Here is a 13,241-nt window from a genome sequence, read left to right as displayed (position 1 = left end):
TCACGGACTGGGGCTCTGCAACACCTTTCAAGAAAGTAAAGGGTCCCTCAAAGTCACTACCGGGTGCAGCCCGCAGACCCTCCGCTGGACGCAAACAGCACAGCCTCTCCAGCAGCAGGAGCTCAGGGTGACTTCTCAGGCTGGGGTTTATCTTTTAGGACGTTTACAGATTGTATTTTATACTTAGGTCTCTGATCCATTTTGAGTTAATTTTTGGGAAGGGTACCAGGTTTGCGTCCAGATTCATGCTGGTGCATGTGGATGTACAGTTGTGACCGCACAATGGGTTGAAAATGCAACCCAGGGAATGGGAGAAAATATTTAAAAACTATACATCGGATAAGGGGTTACCTTCCAAAATACACACGGAACCCCTATAACTCCATAGCTAAAAAACTAACAACGTGATTTCAAAATGGGTTCAGGGCCTCAGCTGTTTCAGTGTTGTTCCATACACCAAAAAGGTTGCAGGTTTGATTCCCAGTCAGGTGCATGCCTAGGTTTTGGGTTGATCCCCAGTTGAGGTGCCTACGATACAACCAATTGATGTTTCTCCAGCACATTAATGTTTCCCCCCACCTTTCTCTCTCTCCCTCAAAAAAAAAAGGAAATATAAAAAATTTGAAGGGGCATTTCTTGACCAGATCTGGGATAATCTGGGCATCATCAAGGTAAATAGAAAAAATAATAGAGTAAATAAAACAAAAATCCATGAGTCCACATTGACAAGAGATAATACATTAACTATAAGGGAAGAAAGTGAAAGTTCTTTCCTACCGTATAATACTGATTAGTAAATACAATAGCACTGATGGAATTAGGAAATCATTATTTAAAAACAACCTTAGTAAAAATAGATTCAGGCAAGAATCATGCTTACCAAATTGGGTGAAGGAAAGTTTGATAAGAAACAGTATTTACATAGGCTTATAGTATCTACTTACAAGATTTTTGCTTTTATAAATGGAAAAACAATACCTATACAGTGAAGAAACCTGGAAACCTCAATGACTATAATGTCATTACCTGGGGGCAAATGGAACATGTTTAAATGTAACAGTCTGGGCTTTGAGGAGTATGAACAAATCACCATTAAGGTACGTTCAGAAACATCTCAGTGTGTGCAGGTGGGAGGCATGAGGACATGGCGGGTGAAGAAACAGAAGATATCTGGAGAGGACTGGAGAACACGTGCCTATCATGTGCCAGGAGATCTACATCTGAACCACAGAGAGTAGGGGATGAGCTGCTGCCAGATCCCCTTTCAAGAAGGACTTACTGCTCACCTCTGAGAGAGTGCAGCCCCGGCAGCCTCCTGCCCACCTGCAGGGTGGGCTCAGCAGCAGGGAGCTGCCTGGCCCCAGTTCCTATCCCTCCTAGGACACCCGCTCCCTGTCCTAGGACACCCACTCCCTGTGACGGGTGGGCAGATGTGTAACGGCTTAAGCCTTAGCCTGTCAACCAGATGGAGACAGTCTAAGGGCAGTGCTCACAATAGAGCCCCCACCAGGTTGGCCAAAGCTTTGTCAGGCCTACTTGAGAGTTGGGCTTCTTCCTCTGACAATCCTGCTCCCCCATCCCCCCCCCCCCCCCCCGCCCCCAACACTGCCTCTCACAGGTTCATCGATCTCCAATCAGCTTGTACCCCAAACTCAGCCTCTGCTTCCAGAGAACCCAACCAGCAACAGGTTTTCTCCAAAGCTCCTGTTTTTCCCCCCACCAAATTAAGAAGGAAAATAAAGACAAATCATACCCTTACAAAAATACATTGTTTCAAAAGAAAGCAACAGATGAACACAGGCTGTTCCAACTAATGAAAATCTTGCTGTGGGAAATCTGTTGGTCAGTTACTAAATCAGGAGATAAATTTTTCTCAGATGCACATTCTCTCTCTCTCTCTCTCTCCCCCTTGTTTTTTTTTTTTTTGTTTGTTTTTTTTTTTGTTTTTTTTTTTAATAAAGACACCAGTCATATTGGATTAAGGGCCAACCTTACTCATTACGACCTTGTTTTAACTTACATCTTAATTATATTTGTAAAGACCGTACTTGTGAATAAGGTTATATCTATAGGTACCAGGGGGTTAGGACTTGAACAATACATTGTGGGGATTGTAACGGGAGAAAAACCCAAAAATCTCCAGGGTGTTTCTTCTCTACTTTCAATACTTCCAGCCACCAGATGGGAGGTAGGGGAAGGGCTTCCTCACACCAAGCAACACCAGGATTCTGTGGCACCAGCTGGTGCTCTACAACTCAGTTCAGTCCTGACACTACCTGGATTTAGCAGATTAAGGGCTCAGCGCTGCAAGACGGCTCACTCCAAGCTCCGCTTCAGATCCTAAATCCAGGTTGTCACCTGCGCGTCTGACCACCTGGCTGTAAATCAAAGGTTCCTATGACCCCCTCCTGGATTCAGTTAACCTGTTCCAATGGCTCACAGAACACAGAAAAGCATTTTACTTACGAAATAACTGGTTTATTATAAAATGATGTAACTCAGGAACAGCCAGATAGGAGAGATGCACGGGGCACAGGATGTGATCAGGGGTGCAGATTCCATGCCCCTCCAGGCCTGCCCTCTCACCACACAGCCACATGTTCACCAACCGGAAAGCTCTCTGACTTTCCTACTTCCCCGTTTTATGGAGGCTTCATTGCCTAGCATAATTGATCAACTCATTGGCCACCGGTGATTGAACTCAATCTCCAGCTTTTCCCCTCTCCCCAGAGGTCTGGGGTTGGGGTGGGGAGCTGAAAGTTCTAACCCTCTAATCATGTGGTTGGTTCCCCTGACAACCAACCAACCCCATCCTTAGGGGCTTTCCAAAAGTCACCTCATTAACATAAACTCAGGTGTGGCTGAGAGGAGCTTTCTTGGGAATAGCAAACGACAGGACACTTTTATTGTTCTAATCACTTGGGAAATCACAAGGGATTTAGAAGCTCTGTGTCTGGGACAAGGACAAAGACCAAATATAATATTTCTCATTATAAATCACAATATCTCAGGGACCCAATTCAGTCCATGATAGAGTGTCCTAAACTAGTTTACAAAGCCAATTTCAGTCCAATGACGCTGAACCACAGCAGTAACATGGAAAGGAATATTCATAGGCACTATTCCCACCATCAAGCACACAACTGGCTCGATTTCTGGGAGTGTCCGATTTCTGGGAGTGTCCGGGGGCTTTAGAGAAGTGAGGGGGTGAGGGATTTTAGATGTAATCGCAGCTAGGAGGTCATGTGGCCTTTGGAGGGGAAGTGGGCTCTATGGAAGGGAATAGGCAGATGTTTGGGAGAACACAATGCTTAGTCCAGGCTTCCCACACCTGGAATCCTACCAGGCCCCTGGGCTGGCCTTGTCGGCTGAAGTGCAGGCTCTGAGTGGAGGGACCTTGTTGTCCACGGTAATACATCCATGCTGGTGGCCGCAGCTCTGGGAGCAGCTTTGCAGAGTTTGGAGAGAGGAGCGGTGGTGGTGGTGGTTGGGGGGGGGGGGGGTGGGGCGCGGGGAGCAGCAGAGGCAGGCACATCTAGATAGCTATATTCATATAAAACATAAATATGGTAACCGGTTTGGCTCAGCGGATAGAGCGTCGGCCTGCGGACTGAAGGGTCCCGGGTTCGATTCCAGTCAAGGGCATGTAGCTTGGTTGCGGGCACATCCCAGTAGGAGGTGTGCAGGAGGCAACTGATCAATGTTTCTCTCTTATCGATGTTTCTAACTCTCTATCTGTCTCCTTTCCTCTCTGTAAAAAATCAATAAAATATATTTTAAAAAAATAAAACATAAATATGGACAAACTTGGGCCTCTGCCAACATCTGGTAAAATTAAACATTTATTAAGAGGTTTTGAAATAGATCACTGTTACCAAGTTGGGGTCTGTCCAAGCTGGAACACTTCCTGATAAAACTGCCCAGCAGCGTAAGCAAGTAAGAGGGTGCTCTCGGTCGGTCGGTAGGTAGGTAGCTCAGACAAATGTGCTGATTCCCACATTGCTTGTGCAACTTCTATCGCTTATTTGTGAGTAGAAAACAGCTTAAACTATTTGTAGAAACGTGTCCCTTTCTTCAGAAAGAGTTGTGGTTAATTGGAATTTCCATTATGCTTTGCTCCCTGACTTCTCAGTTGGCTTGTAAGCTACTAAGCAATGTTCAAGCAATGTGTTTGGAGTATAGGAGTTTTGCATCTGTTTTGTATAAAAGCATCAAACATGGCGTCCAAATACATTAAAATTATGAGGCAATTTAATAGTGTCCTTGTTTTCCTTAGTGGCCAATGGCTCTGTTTATTTAAAACAAACCTTTTGCCTCCTATTTAGTATTTTGGGATACATCCATGATGCATTATTAATATAGTCAGGATGTTGTTATTTTTAGACTCAGTTAAATTAAGAAAGGAAGAGAGTAGTCATGCAGGCTAAATTTAGTAAAAATATATGTGGAATTAAAATGCAGATAGCTGGCATAATTTGAAGAGTTGTTTGTGAATCTACACTTGAATGTTTTCACTTGAAATGTATAAGGAAATCAGTATATATATATATATATATATATATATATATTACAGAGCATCCTCCTTTCACTGCAATTTTAACATTTGTGAGAGAAAATAAAATCTCATCTGGATATTTAAATAAAGAAGTTAAGAAAGTATAAGGACCAGTCATATTTGTTTGGGCCAAAAATTCTGATTAAGTTCATCTAAATGTTTAAATGAAATGGCTCCTTAATTATCTATATACCAGGTCCTGGAATAGTGTTGTTTTATTCAATGTCGCTTCATTATAATGTTGACGAGAAAAAAAAAAATTAATGCCCAGCCTTGGTCACTGTCTGTAGAGTTTACACATTCTCCCAGGTCTTCGTTGGTTTTCTCCGGAGACTCTGGCTTCTCCCTCACCCAAGAGATGTGCCTGTGAGGTGAGCTGGAGGCCTAAGTGGTCCCCGTCTGAGTGAGTGGGTGTGGGTGTGGGTGATGAGAAGGGCATCCTGTTCAGAGTGGGCTCCTCCTTGGGCCCTGAGCTGCCGGGGTAGGTTCTGGCCACTCAGAACTGGAATACATGGCTTGGAGAGTCATTATCTTGCTTGTTTTTAGTAACTTTCCTAAACGTATGTATAGCTCACATTTACCTCAATATTTAATATCAGAAATGTTTTAGGCCTCTGTTTCAAGGATTGGTGATATTTTTGTGACCAGAAATATGCCATAGGACATGGTGGACAACCCCTGGCACGCGTGTCAAACACGGCACGCCAGTAACTTGCTGGCACTCGAAACCCTCTCTTATAATCTTCCATTTACAATTTTTTTCTTAATATTGACTTTTTTATTTTTCAGATAAATTCAGTGTAGGTGCATCTTAGATAAATAAATAATTTTACATAACAAGTTATCTTAAAGACCATAGACATGGATTGACGAGAGAGGGGAAGAGCAATTTCAATAGTGTCAAAAACGAACTATTGAGGACTTGGAATGCCATTCCAGAAAATTTTTTTCTGTTTAAAAAACTTTGCAACAGCATTACTCTCCATGTTTTCATCCACATACGCTTGTGAATCTTTGTTCTCAGTGATGAATTTTGTTAAGTCTCGTAATAGGAGTAGCCTGACGGATGAAAGTAGTAGCTCGTGCATATCTCTGAAGGTCACGAAATATAAACCTGATGTAAAATCTCTGTCATCATTGATGCAGCAGCAAAAGTCCCACTGATAATATCAAATGGAGTCATAAAGTTTTCTGTCGGACTATGTATAGTGTACATGTATACATTAAAAAATAAACGTATTTTTCATCATCATATACTGTGTTTTTGTCGCTCGAATGAATTTTATTATTTCTTCAAGATTCTTCACATACGTACACCTTAAGAGATATCAAGTAGGCCTAACATGTTCTCAAAAAATTAGGGTTGGCACGGAGAAGAATTTTGAGTCAGAGATTTTGCTGGCTTTGGCACACACTCACAAAAAGGTTGCCCACCCCTGTCATAGGACCTTAACAAAGAAGTTGTGGCTGACTAGAATACATAGTGTATAGATAACAGCCTTGAGTGCTAGCAAAGAGCTAGAGACATTAATAAGGAGATGTAGAAATCTTCTTTCCTAAGGGCCTAAATTGGACTTACAAGATTCAAAGATAGGTGATCAACTTCTGTGCCATTAAGATATGGGAAATGAGTCTCATGAAGATATAGTAATTCTGGGCTTATTCCAAATTGTCCACACCTGTCACAATTCACATTTTCCACTAATCAACCAATCTGAAGTTCACTGTAGAAGGAAGGAGGGTGATTTTGGAGTTAAAATTATTTCAGGAATTCTGTCCTGCTTGGATGAGGATCTGGGGTTGCAGTTGGGATGCCTTCTGTGAACCTCACCTGAATAAATGTTAAATATCATTTGACAGCCAAGCTTGTTTTGATGTTGGAGAGAATTGGGGTGACATTTCATACATAGTGAAATCTACATGGAACTGCATGTGCCACATTTTTCCTTGACTGTGGAGAATAACGGATGGCCACTCTGAGGAAGAGAAGTCAACAATCAAGGCTGTCACTGGGCGAGCCCAGTGGTGTTGGAATGAAGGAAAGGCCCGCGAAAGCACAGGGTCCTACACCTTTGGAGATGGAAGGTGTTGCGAGCTCACCTGGCCTGTGGACTCGCGCCATGTGCAGGGATTTCTGCAGCTCTGAGGCTCGTCCTTAGAGACAGCTGCAGGGAGTAGAGGGCGGGACTCGGCGCCCAGCACTCTCCGCAACCAGGGAGGGCCCATCTGATGAACATATGTGGATCTTGCATAAGACTTCGGATGAAAAAGACTTTACTGGATGGCATAACAACGTTTAAAAAATCATTGTAGTTAGGGTCCCCTTCCCCCAACCCTGATCCCAGCAGTACTGCAGAATTATGGGAAGAAATAGCTAAGGATGGATGCTCCTGAGCTAGTCTCATGCATGCATGCATTTTTTCCAATGAATAGTTGTGGTGCTCCTATTACGGACCACTGAAAGTGCTTTGTCGGTATTCCAGAGTGGCGAGAATGAGCCACACGGCAACCTGAAAACGGATGCCGGCTTTCTTGTCAGTTGGAGTGAAATGAGTCGATAACAGGATAACAGTTTGCACATAATAAGTTTTTAATGTGCTCAGCATGTGTTCCAAATAGAATTATCAAGAAATGACAAGCTTCCCTTTTCCACCCACATGACAGAACTAGATATGGGCAGCTGAGTGGTAAGTTAACCAGTTGTGATTTTGTTTCCAAAGGTATGTACTGTGTTTCAGAAATCTTTGGAGGAATAACTGCAAGGAGACACAGAGTCTGGAACAGTGGGAACTGATATCTTGGGCTTGAAGGAAGCAGAGGGAAAGTACACCCACTGCTTAGAACTCTGCCCTTCGACTGTTAGAGAGAGGACAGTGATGTGTGCGGGGAGGCGGGGGGGGGGGGGGGGGGGGGGGTTACCCAGGCCCAGCACAGGAGCAGAGCGGGTTCCAGCGCTCATAGTATGAGCGACCATGAACCGATATGTTGCAGAACATTCCGGTATATTCCAGCATTCTGAGGCTTGTAGCCTCATGGCCAAGCTCCCAAGGCAGAGGTGAGGTTCTGAAGCCCTGTGCCTTGGAGAGCTGGCTGAAATTCCTGGCTTCTGAGCAGTCTTTTCTACCGAATGTTGACCAAGAGAGAGGGCTTGAGTTTTCTTGGAATGTTGGGACTCAGGTGACCAACTCATCCAGGTTTGCCGAGGACTTTCCTGGCTTTAGCACTGGAAGTCCTGTGTCCTGGAAACCCCTTCGCTCCCAGGCAGACTGGAATGAACAGTCATCCTAAGGAAATAAGAGCCAAGTGAATAGACTGGGTGTTTCAGTAACAAACCACCAGAAAAGTTAGCGGCTTAAAACAACTACCATTTTATTTGCTCACCATTTTGCACTCCCGGCTGGGATCAGCAGGGCAGGTTTTCTGCTCGTCTTCTTCGAGATTATTTGTATGGCTGCATTCAGCGAGTGGGTCGGCTGGAGGCTGGGCTCAGCTGGGATGCAGAGACATGTGGGCCGTGTCCCCTGTCCAGGTAACCTCAGGGCCTCTTCCTTGCCAAGTGCCTCTCCAAGGGGCTGTTACAGCAGGGAAGCTGAATTTCTACATGGAGGCCCAGGGCTCGTCGGAGTGCAAAACCTGCTTGCCTTCTTAGGCTTAGGCCTGGTACTGGCACAGCGTAAGTCCACCGTATCTTATTGGTCAAGCCGGTCACGGTGCCATGCTAGAATCAAAGCGGGGGACTACACAAGGTGTGAATGCCAAGGGGCAGTTCATAGGGGGCTACCAATGTAACGGTCTGTTCCAGAGGTGCAGGTGCTCACATGGACTCCCAGGGGCCTGATTCACCCTAACCTGTTTGCTAGGAAATCTTCCTTGCTCTCTTTATATTCTCAGAGAGGACAGAATATGAATAGCTTGACTATTTTTTTAATATATATATATTTTTATTGATTTCAGAGAGGAAGTGAGAGGGAGAGAGGGAAACATCAGTGATGAGAGAGAATCATTGATCGGCTACCTCCTGCACACCCCCCACTGGGGAATGAAACACATTCTGGGCATGTGCCCTGACTGCGAATGCAAATGGAACCGTGACCCCTGGGTTCATAGGTAGACGTCGATCAGAGCCGTCAATAGCTCTAGGTAGGTGGAGGACAAGTTTATCCCCACCATTCCCTACGTCTGCTAAGCACAGAGAGGATGGTACATCTTTTTTAGGTTTCTAGAAGGTTTGCAAGAAGCAACAGGTTGGGAGGCCTAAGTTTACAACGCTGCTGCGAGGCACTAAAGGACCTGACTCTGCCCTTCCCTGCAGCACGTGGTGGGAGTGGGTGCCAGGCTCTCTGCTCGGGGCAGGGATTACAGAGTCACCTGCCCACGCAGGCCCCACGTCTTGTCTTAAGGTTTAAATGGGTGCCCGCTGTGGTCCTCCCTCCGTCCCCTCTACCCGCCTCTCCACTGCAGCTCTGGCCCCTGCACTGACCTGTTTCCCAGCAGCTCCCCGAGCAGTGCGCCTCCCTGGCAGGCGAGGTCCAGCCCTTCTTCTTGAACGCACGGGAGGTGAGGGTGCGCTCTCCGGCCAGGCCAGGGTGGCCCAGCTGGCACTCCTGGGAGACCCGCCCAGCCCCCTGCACTTCAGAGCAGCTCCAATCCTGCTGGCTCCCAGGCTTCCACATCCCCCTGCCTTTCCCTTTCCTTTTTTTTGGCTTGGAGAGAATTGGACCCCTTCCCACCGCCCCCCTACACAAACTCCGCCTTCAAGGCATCCCTGAGCTGCCGCCAGGCTCTGGGTCCTTTCCTGGCTTCACCCTCTTTCTCTTCCGGGCCCCCTCCTCCATCACCGAGGCACTATCTGGTCGGTCGCTTTGACTTCTGAGCCCTTCCCCTGTTTCTCCCCACCCGGCCTGGTGCTGCCTCCGGTCCCAGCGCATCCCGCCTGGGCGCTGTCGCTTTAAGCCGGTTCCCCGCCGCCGCGCCGCTCCCTTGCCGCTTCAGGAGCTCCCGCCGCCTCTCCCGCTCCTCCTCCTCTCGCGCTGCTCCTCGCCCTCCTCCTCCTCACCCCTCCTCCTCTGCCTCCTCCGCCTCCTCCCGCCGCCGCAGCCGCCCCGCGCCCGCTCGGCTCCTCGCAGCCTCGGTGCACCGCAGCCATGGCCGACATGAAGACGGGCATTTTCGCCAAGAACGTCCAGAAACGAATCAACCGCGCGCAGGAAAAGGTCAGGACAGGCGGCGGTGCAGGTGGCGGGACGGGCGGCGAGGGCCCCGGGGGCCCGGGGAGCGGCGGGGGCAGGCGGCGGGGCAGGGCCGGCCGGGGGCGCGGGGACGCCCTGCCCTGCGCCGCGGGGACTGCAGCGGGCGCCGCCGACGGCTCCGGGCGGGAGGCGGGACTCCAGGGGAGCACGACCCGGTCCTCGGGGCGCGGGGTCTGCCGAGCCCCCAGCTCCCACGCCCCCCGTGCGGCTGGCAGCTCTGCCCGCTCTGCAGGCGGCGCCCGCGGCCCCGGGCTGAGCGCATCTGCCCCGGAGCCCGCTCCCCGCTCCCCGCTCCCCGCTCGCCCGCAGCCGCCGGTAGGGATGCGCCCGCGGGTTCGGGCGGGAGATTGCGGCAGCTGTCCTTTCTCTGCGGGGATTTACTGGCTACGGAGCGCGGCCGAAACGAACAGTTTATTTAGCACAGACGATACCCCCAATCTGTTTGGATCAATAGGACTGATCGCTTTAATTCATTGCCGGGGAGTGAACCCTGGAGTTCAATACATGCCCGCATACACACTCTCCCCTCCTCCCCGTCTTTTGTGATCTCTCTGTATGTGCCCCCTTTGACGCCCATGACCTCTGGAAGGTCAGAAGTAAATCTGGCCCGAGCCTAACAGTTCTGCTCTGCACATTTTTGTGCAAAGAAGGACGTTTTATTGCATTAAAAAATCCGTATCGCACGGGTTGGTTCCCTGTCGCTTCACAAGACCCTCAGTCTCTTGGCCCCGGTGATGTATTTTTCTCACCCAGGGATGCATGTGCACGAATGGATCCCGGCTCGTTCCGCACAGCCCCGAGCAGTGGGAGCCGTATGGATGGCACCAGGCACAGGGCTGGCCTGGCTGCCCGGAGACGTCTTATCATGAAGACCTTGCGGGCCCTGAGGTCCCCATGTGTGTCCTGAGCAAAGGACCTTCATGGGGTCGCTTGAGCGCTGGACTTGAAAATGAACAGGGGCGAGTGAACTCCATGGCTTCTATCAGCCCAGCTGTGTTCTCTTTCACGTGGCAGGGTTTTCCATCCCTGGGATGCCGGTTACTAGCACTTGCCTGTGTTACTGAAAGTCAGAATGACTGCGTTGCTCTGACAGGCTCGGCTGCCCCCAATTCCTGCTGACCTAGAAGCTGAGCCAAACGGGGCCCTGGTCCCCTTGCCTGTCCCTAGGCTGAGCCTGGGTGGCTGCCTCTGGTCCCCCCCTCCGCACATGTACACTCTCAGTGCACTAAGAGGATTGTATTTCTTTTAATATCTAGCCAAGCTCGTCCTGAGCTAACCGGGGTCCTCTCCCGCTGCTCCTTCAGCAGTTGAATTAGCAAGGCTCCTGCCCCTGTCCAGCCCCTGGCTACTTGTCCAAAAAGTAGCCAGGATCTACTGGGATGGGAGCCAGGTTTTGTCATCATTTTTTCATACTTCCTTTTACCCACTTGTGGGTTTTCTCCCCATCCCTTCAAGTGATTAACTTGAATCTTTGGTCTGAAGCTTTTCATTGAATCCACTTCCCATCTGTGAAGGAATTTAGCGATACAGTCTGCTTTTCACATATTATTTCTTAATCTAGGTCACCAGCTGTTGATATGCCAAAAATAAATGAAAAGAGAACGTAATGTGTCTTACAGAGCCCGTATGAATTGTTGAAAACTCCCTTTTTCATTAGGAAGGTTAGGTGTGCATCAGGATTGCAGTTGTGGGTGCTTACTCTTCTGTGGGAGCGGGGGTGAGGGGGTCTTGCCCAGGGCTTCCAGTGTGTGGTTTTCTTCACTGGCAGAAGTTGCTGTCGAAAAGTGCCTGTTGCACCTAGTTAGGGGGTTAAGACACCAAGAGGCTGGGAAGATAGGTTCTGCCTTTGGGTAAATTCTGTGCCCTTCGCCTGTTCAACGTAAGGGGCATGTGTGAAGCCAGGGAAGGGAGCCCAGCCAAGCCCAAAGGAAGCTACTGGAGAACGGAAAGCACACTATGGTGCAGGCTTCACTAGACATCACCCCCAGTGGTTCCTTCTTTTTTGCATTTTTTTGTCTCTTCCTCTTCTCCAATGCACAGACACTCCAGTGTAATAACTGTATGCCACATATGTTCTTAAAACCCTTTCTCCTTGTTTTTACAACCAAAGTTTCTAAAAAGAGAGTCCACTCCTTTGGCTTTCTCGTTACCTTGCTCTCCCTAACAGCTTGCATGATTTTAGCTTCAAATGCACAAGTGCAACTATTCTGAGAGGTTTTTTATGAATTTGAAATATATATATATATTTTTTTTTTCTATTGAAAATCCATAAAAGTTCACTGGAGACAGAATGAAATATGCATATAGGCTAAAAAACAACAACCCTGCAACAAATTAGGCCACTCATAATTCTACCACCCAGGGATTTTACTATCCTTTGATGTGTATCCTAGTAGATCCTTTCCCATGTGTACATTTATACAACTAAAATGTAGACTTATGCTACAGTAGTTCCCCCTTACTCTCAGTTTTGCTTTGTGTGTTTTCAGTTGCCCATGGTCAACCACAGTCTGAAAATATTAAAAATGAAAAATTCCAGGAATAATCCATAAGTTTTATGTCAGACATTAATTGTGGGTATTGTGATGAAATCTTATCTTCCTGCTCTGTCTTGCTTGTGATGTGAATCATCTCTTTGTCTATTGCCTCTACCTGTGAACATGGTATCGCAGTGCTTGTGTTCAAGTAACCTCTGTTGTCTGAAAGTCAGTAGTAGCCCTAATACTATGTCACAATGCCAACATCATTCACCTCACTTCATCTCTTCTTGTGGGCACTGCATCATCTTACATCATCACAAGAAGAGAAAGGGTGAGTATCTATATATATAAAAGCCTAAGCTACCGTTAGGATCTAATGGCCCCCATTGAAGCTCCTCCCCAGCCACCTGCCACTTCAGCACTGTTACATCCCTTGGGCTGCAGGCGGGGATAGGCTGAAACCCGGCAGTCCAACATCACCCACGGGGTCCCTGATTGAGAAAGAGCGCAGCCCAGGCTGAGGGACCCCACCTGTGCACGAATCTGTGCACCAGGCCTCTAGTAGTACCATAAAATATTTTGAAAGAGATCACATTCACATGACTTTCATTACAGTATATTGTTATAATTGTTGTTTTAGTATTAGTTTTTGTTGTTAATCTCTTACTGTGCCTAACTTGTAAATTAAAATTTATCATTGATAGGTATGTATAGAAAAAAACATAGCATATAAGATTGCATAGGGTTCAGTATTGTCCTCGACTTCAGGCCTTCACTGGGTGTCTTGGAATGTATCCCCCATGGATTATGGGGGAATATTATATATGGTTTTGTAAGCTGTTTATTTCATTTAATAGTCATGAACTCCCTCAATACATGTATATTTTTAATCAACATTTTATTTTTTTTAAATACACTTTTATTTATTTCAGAGAAGAAGGGAGGAGAAAAAGATAG

The 13,241-nt window shown here is 47.3% G+C and overlaps 1 protein-coding gene across 2 annotated transcripts in view; it reads left to right on the top strand.

The window, feature by feature from the left end:
• The first annotated feature begins 9,364 nt into the window (after positions 1-9,364).
• Positions 9,365-13,241, top strand: part of AMPH (amphiphysin) — a 143,421-nt gene continuing 139,544 nt past the window's right edge. For both annotated transcript variants that reach the window (XM_070424726.1, XM_070424725.1), the window contains exon 1: positions 9,365-9,768. In XM_070424726.1, the coding sequence (XP_070280827.1) occupies positions 9,700-9,768 (69 nt within the window). In that variant the 5' untranslated portion in view covers positions 9,365-9,699. The remainder of the gene's footprint in view (positions 9,769-13,241) is intronic.

Source organism: Myotis yumanensis, unplaced genomic scaffold (assembly GCF_028538775.1).
Source record: "Myotis yumanensis isolate MYYU_CA2020_CCGP unplaced genomic scaffold, mMyoYum1.0.hap1 SCAF_9, whole genome shotgun sequence".
In the NCBI taxonomy this organism is placed as follows: Eukaryota; Metazoa; Chordata; class Mammalia; order Chiroptera; family Vespertilionidae; genus Myotis; species Myotis yumanensis.
This window is presented reverse-complemented; position numbering and strand designations above follow the sequence as displayed.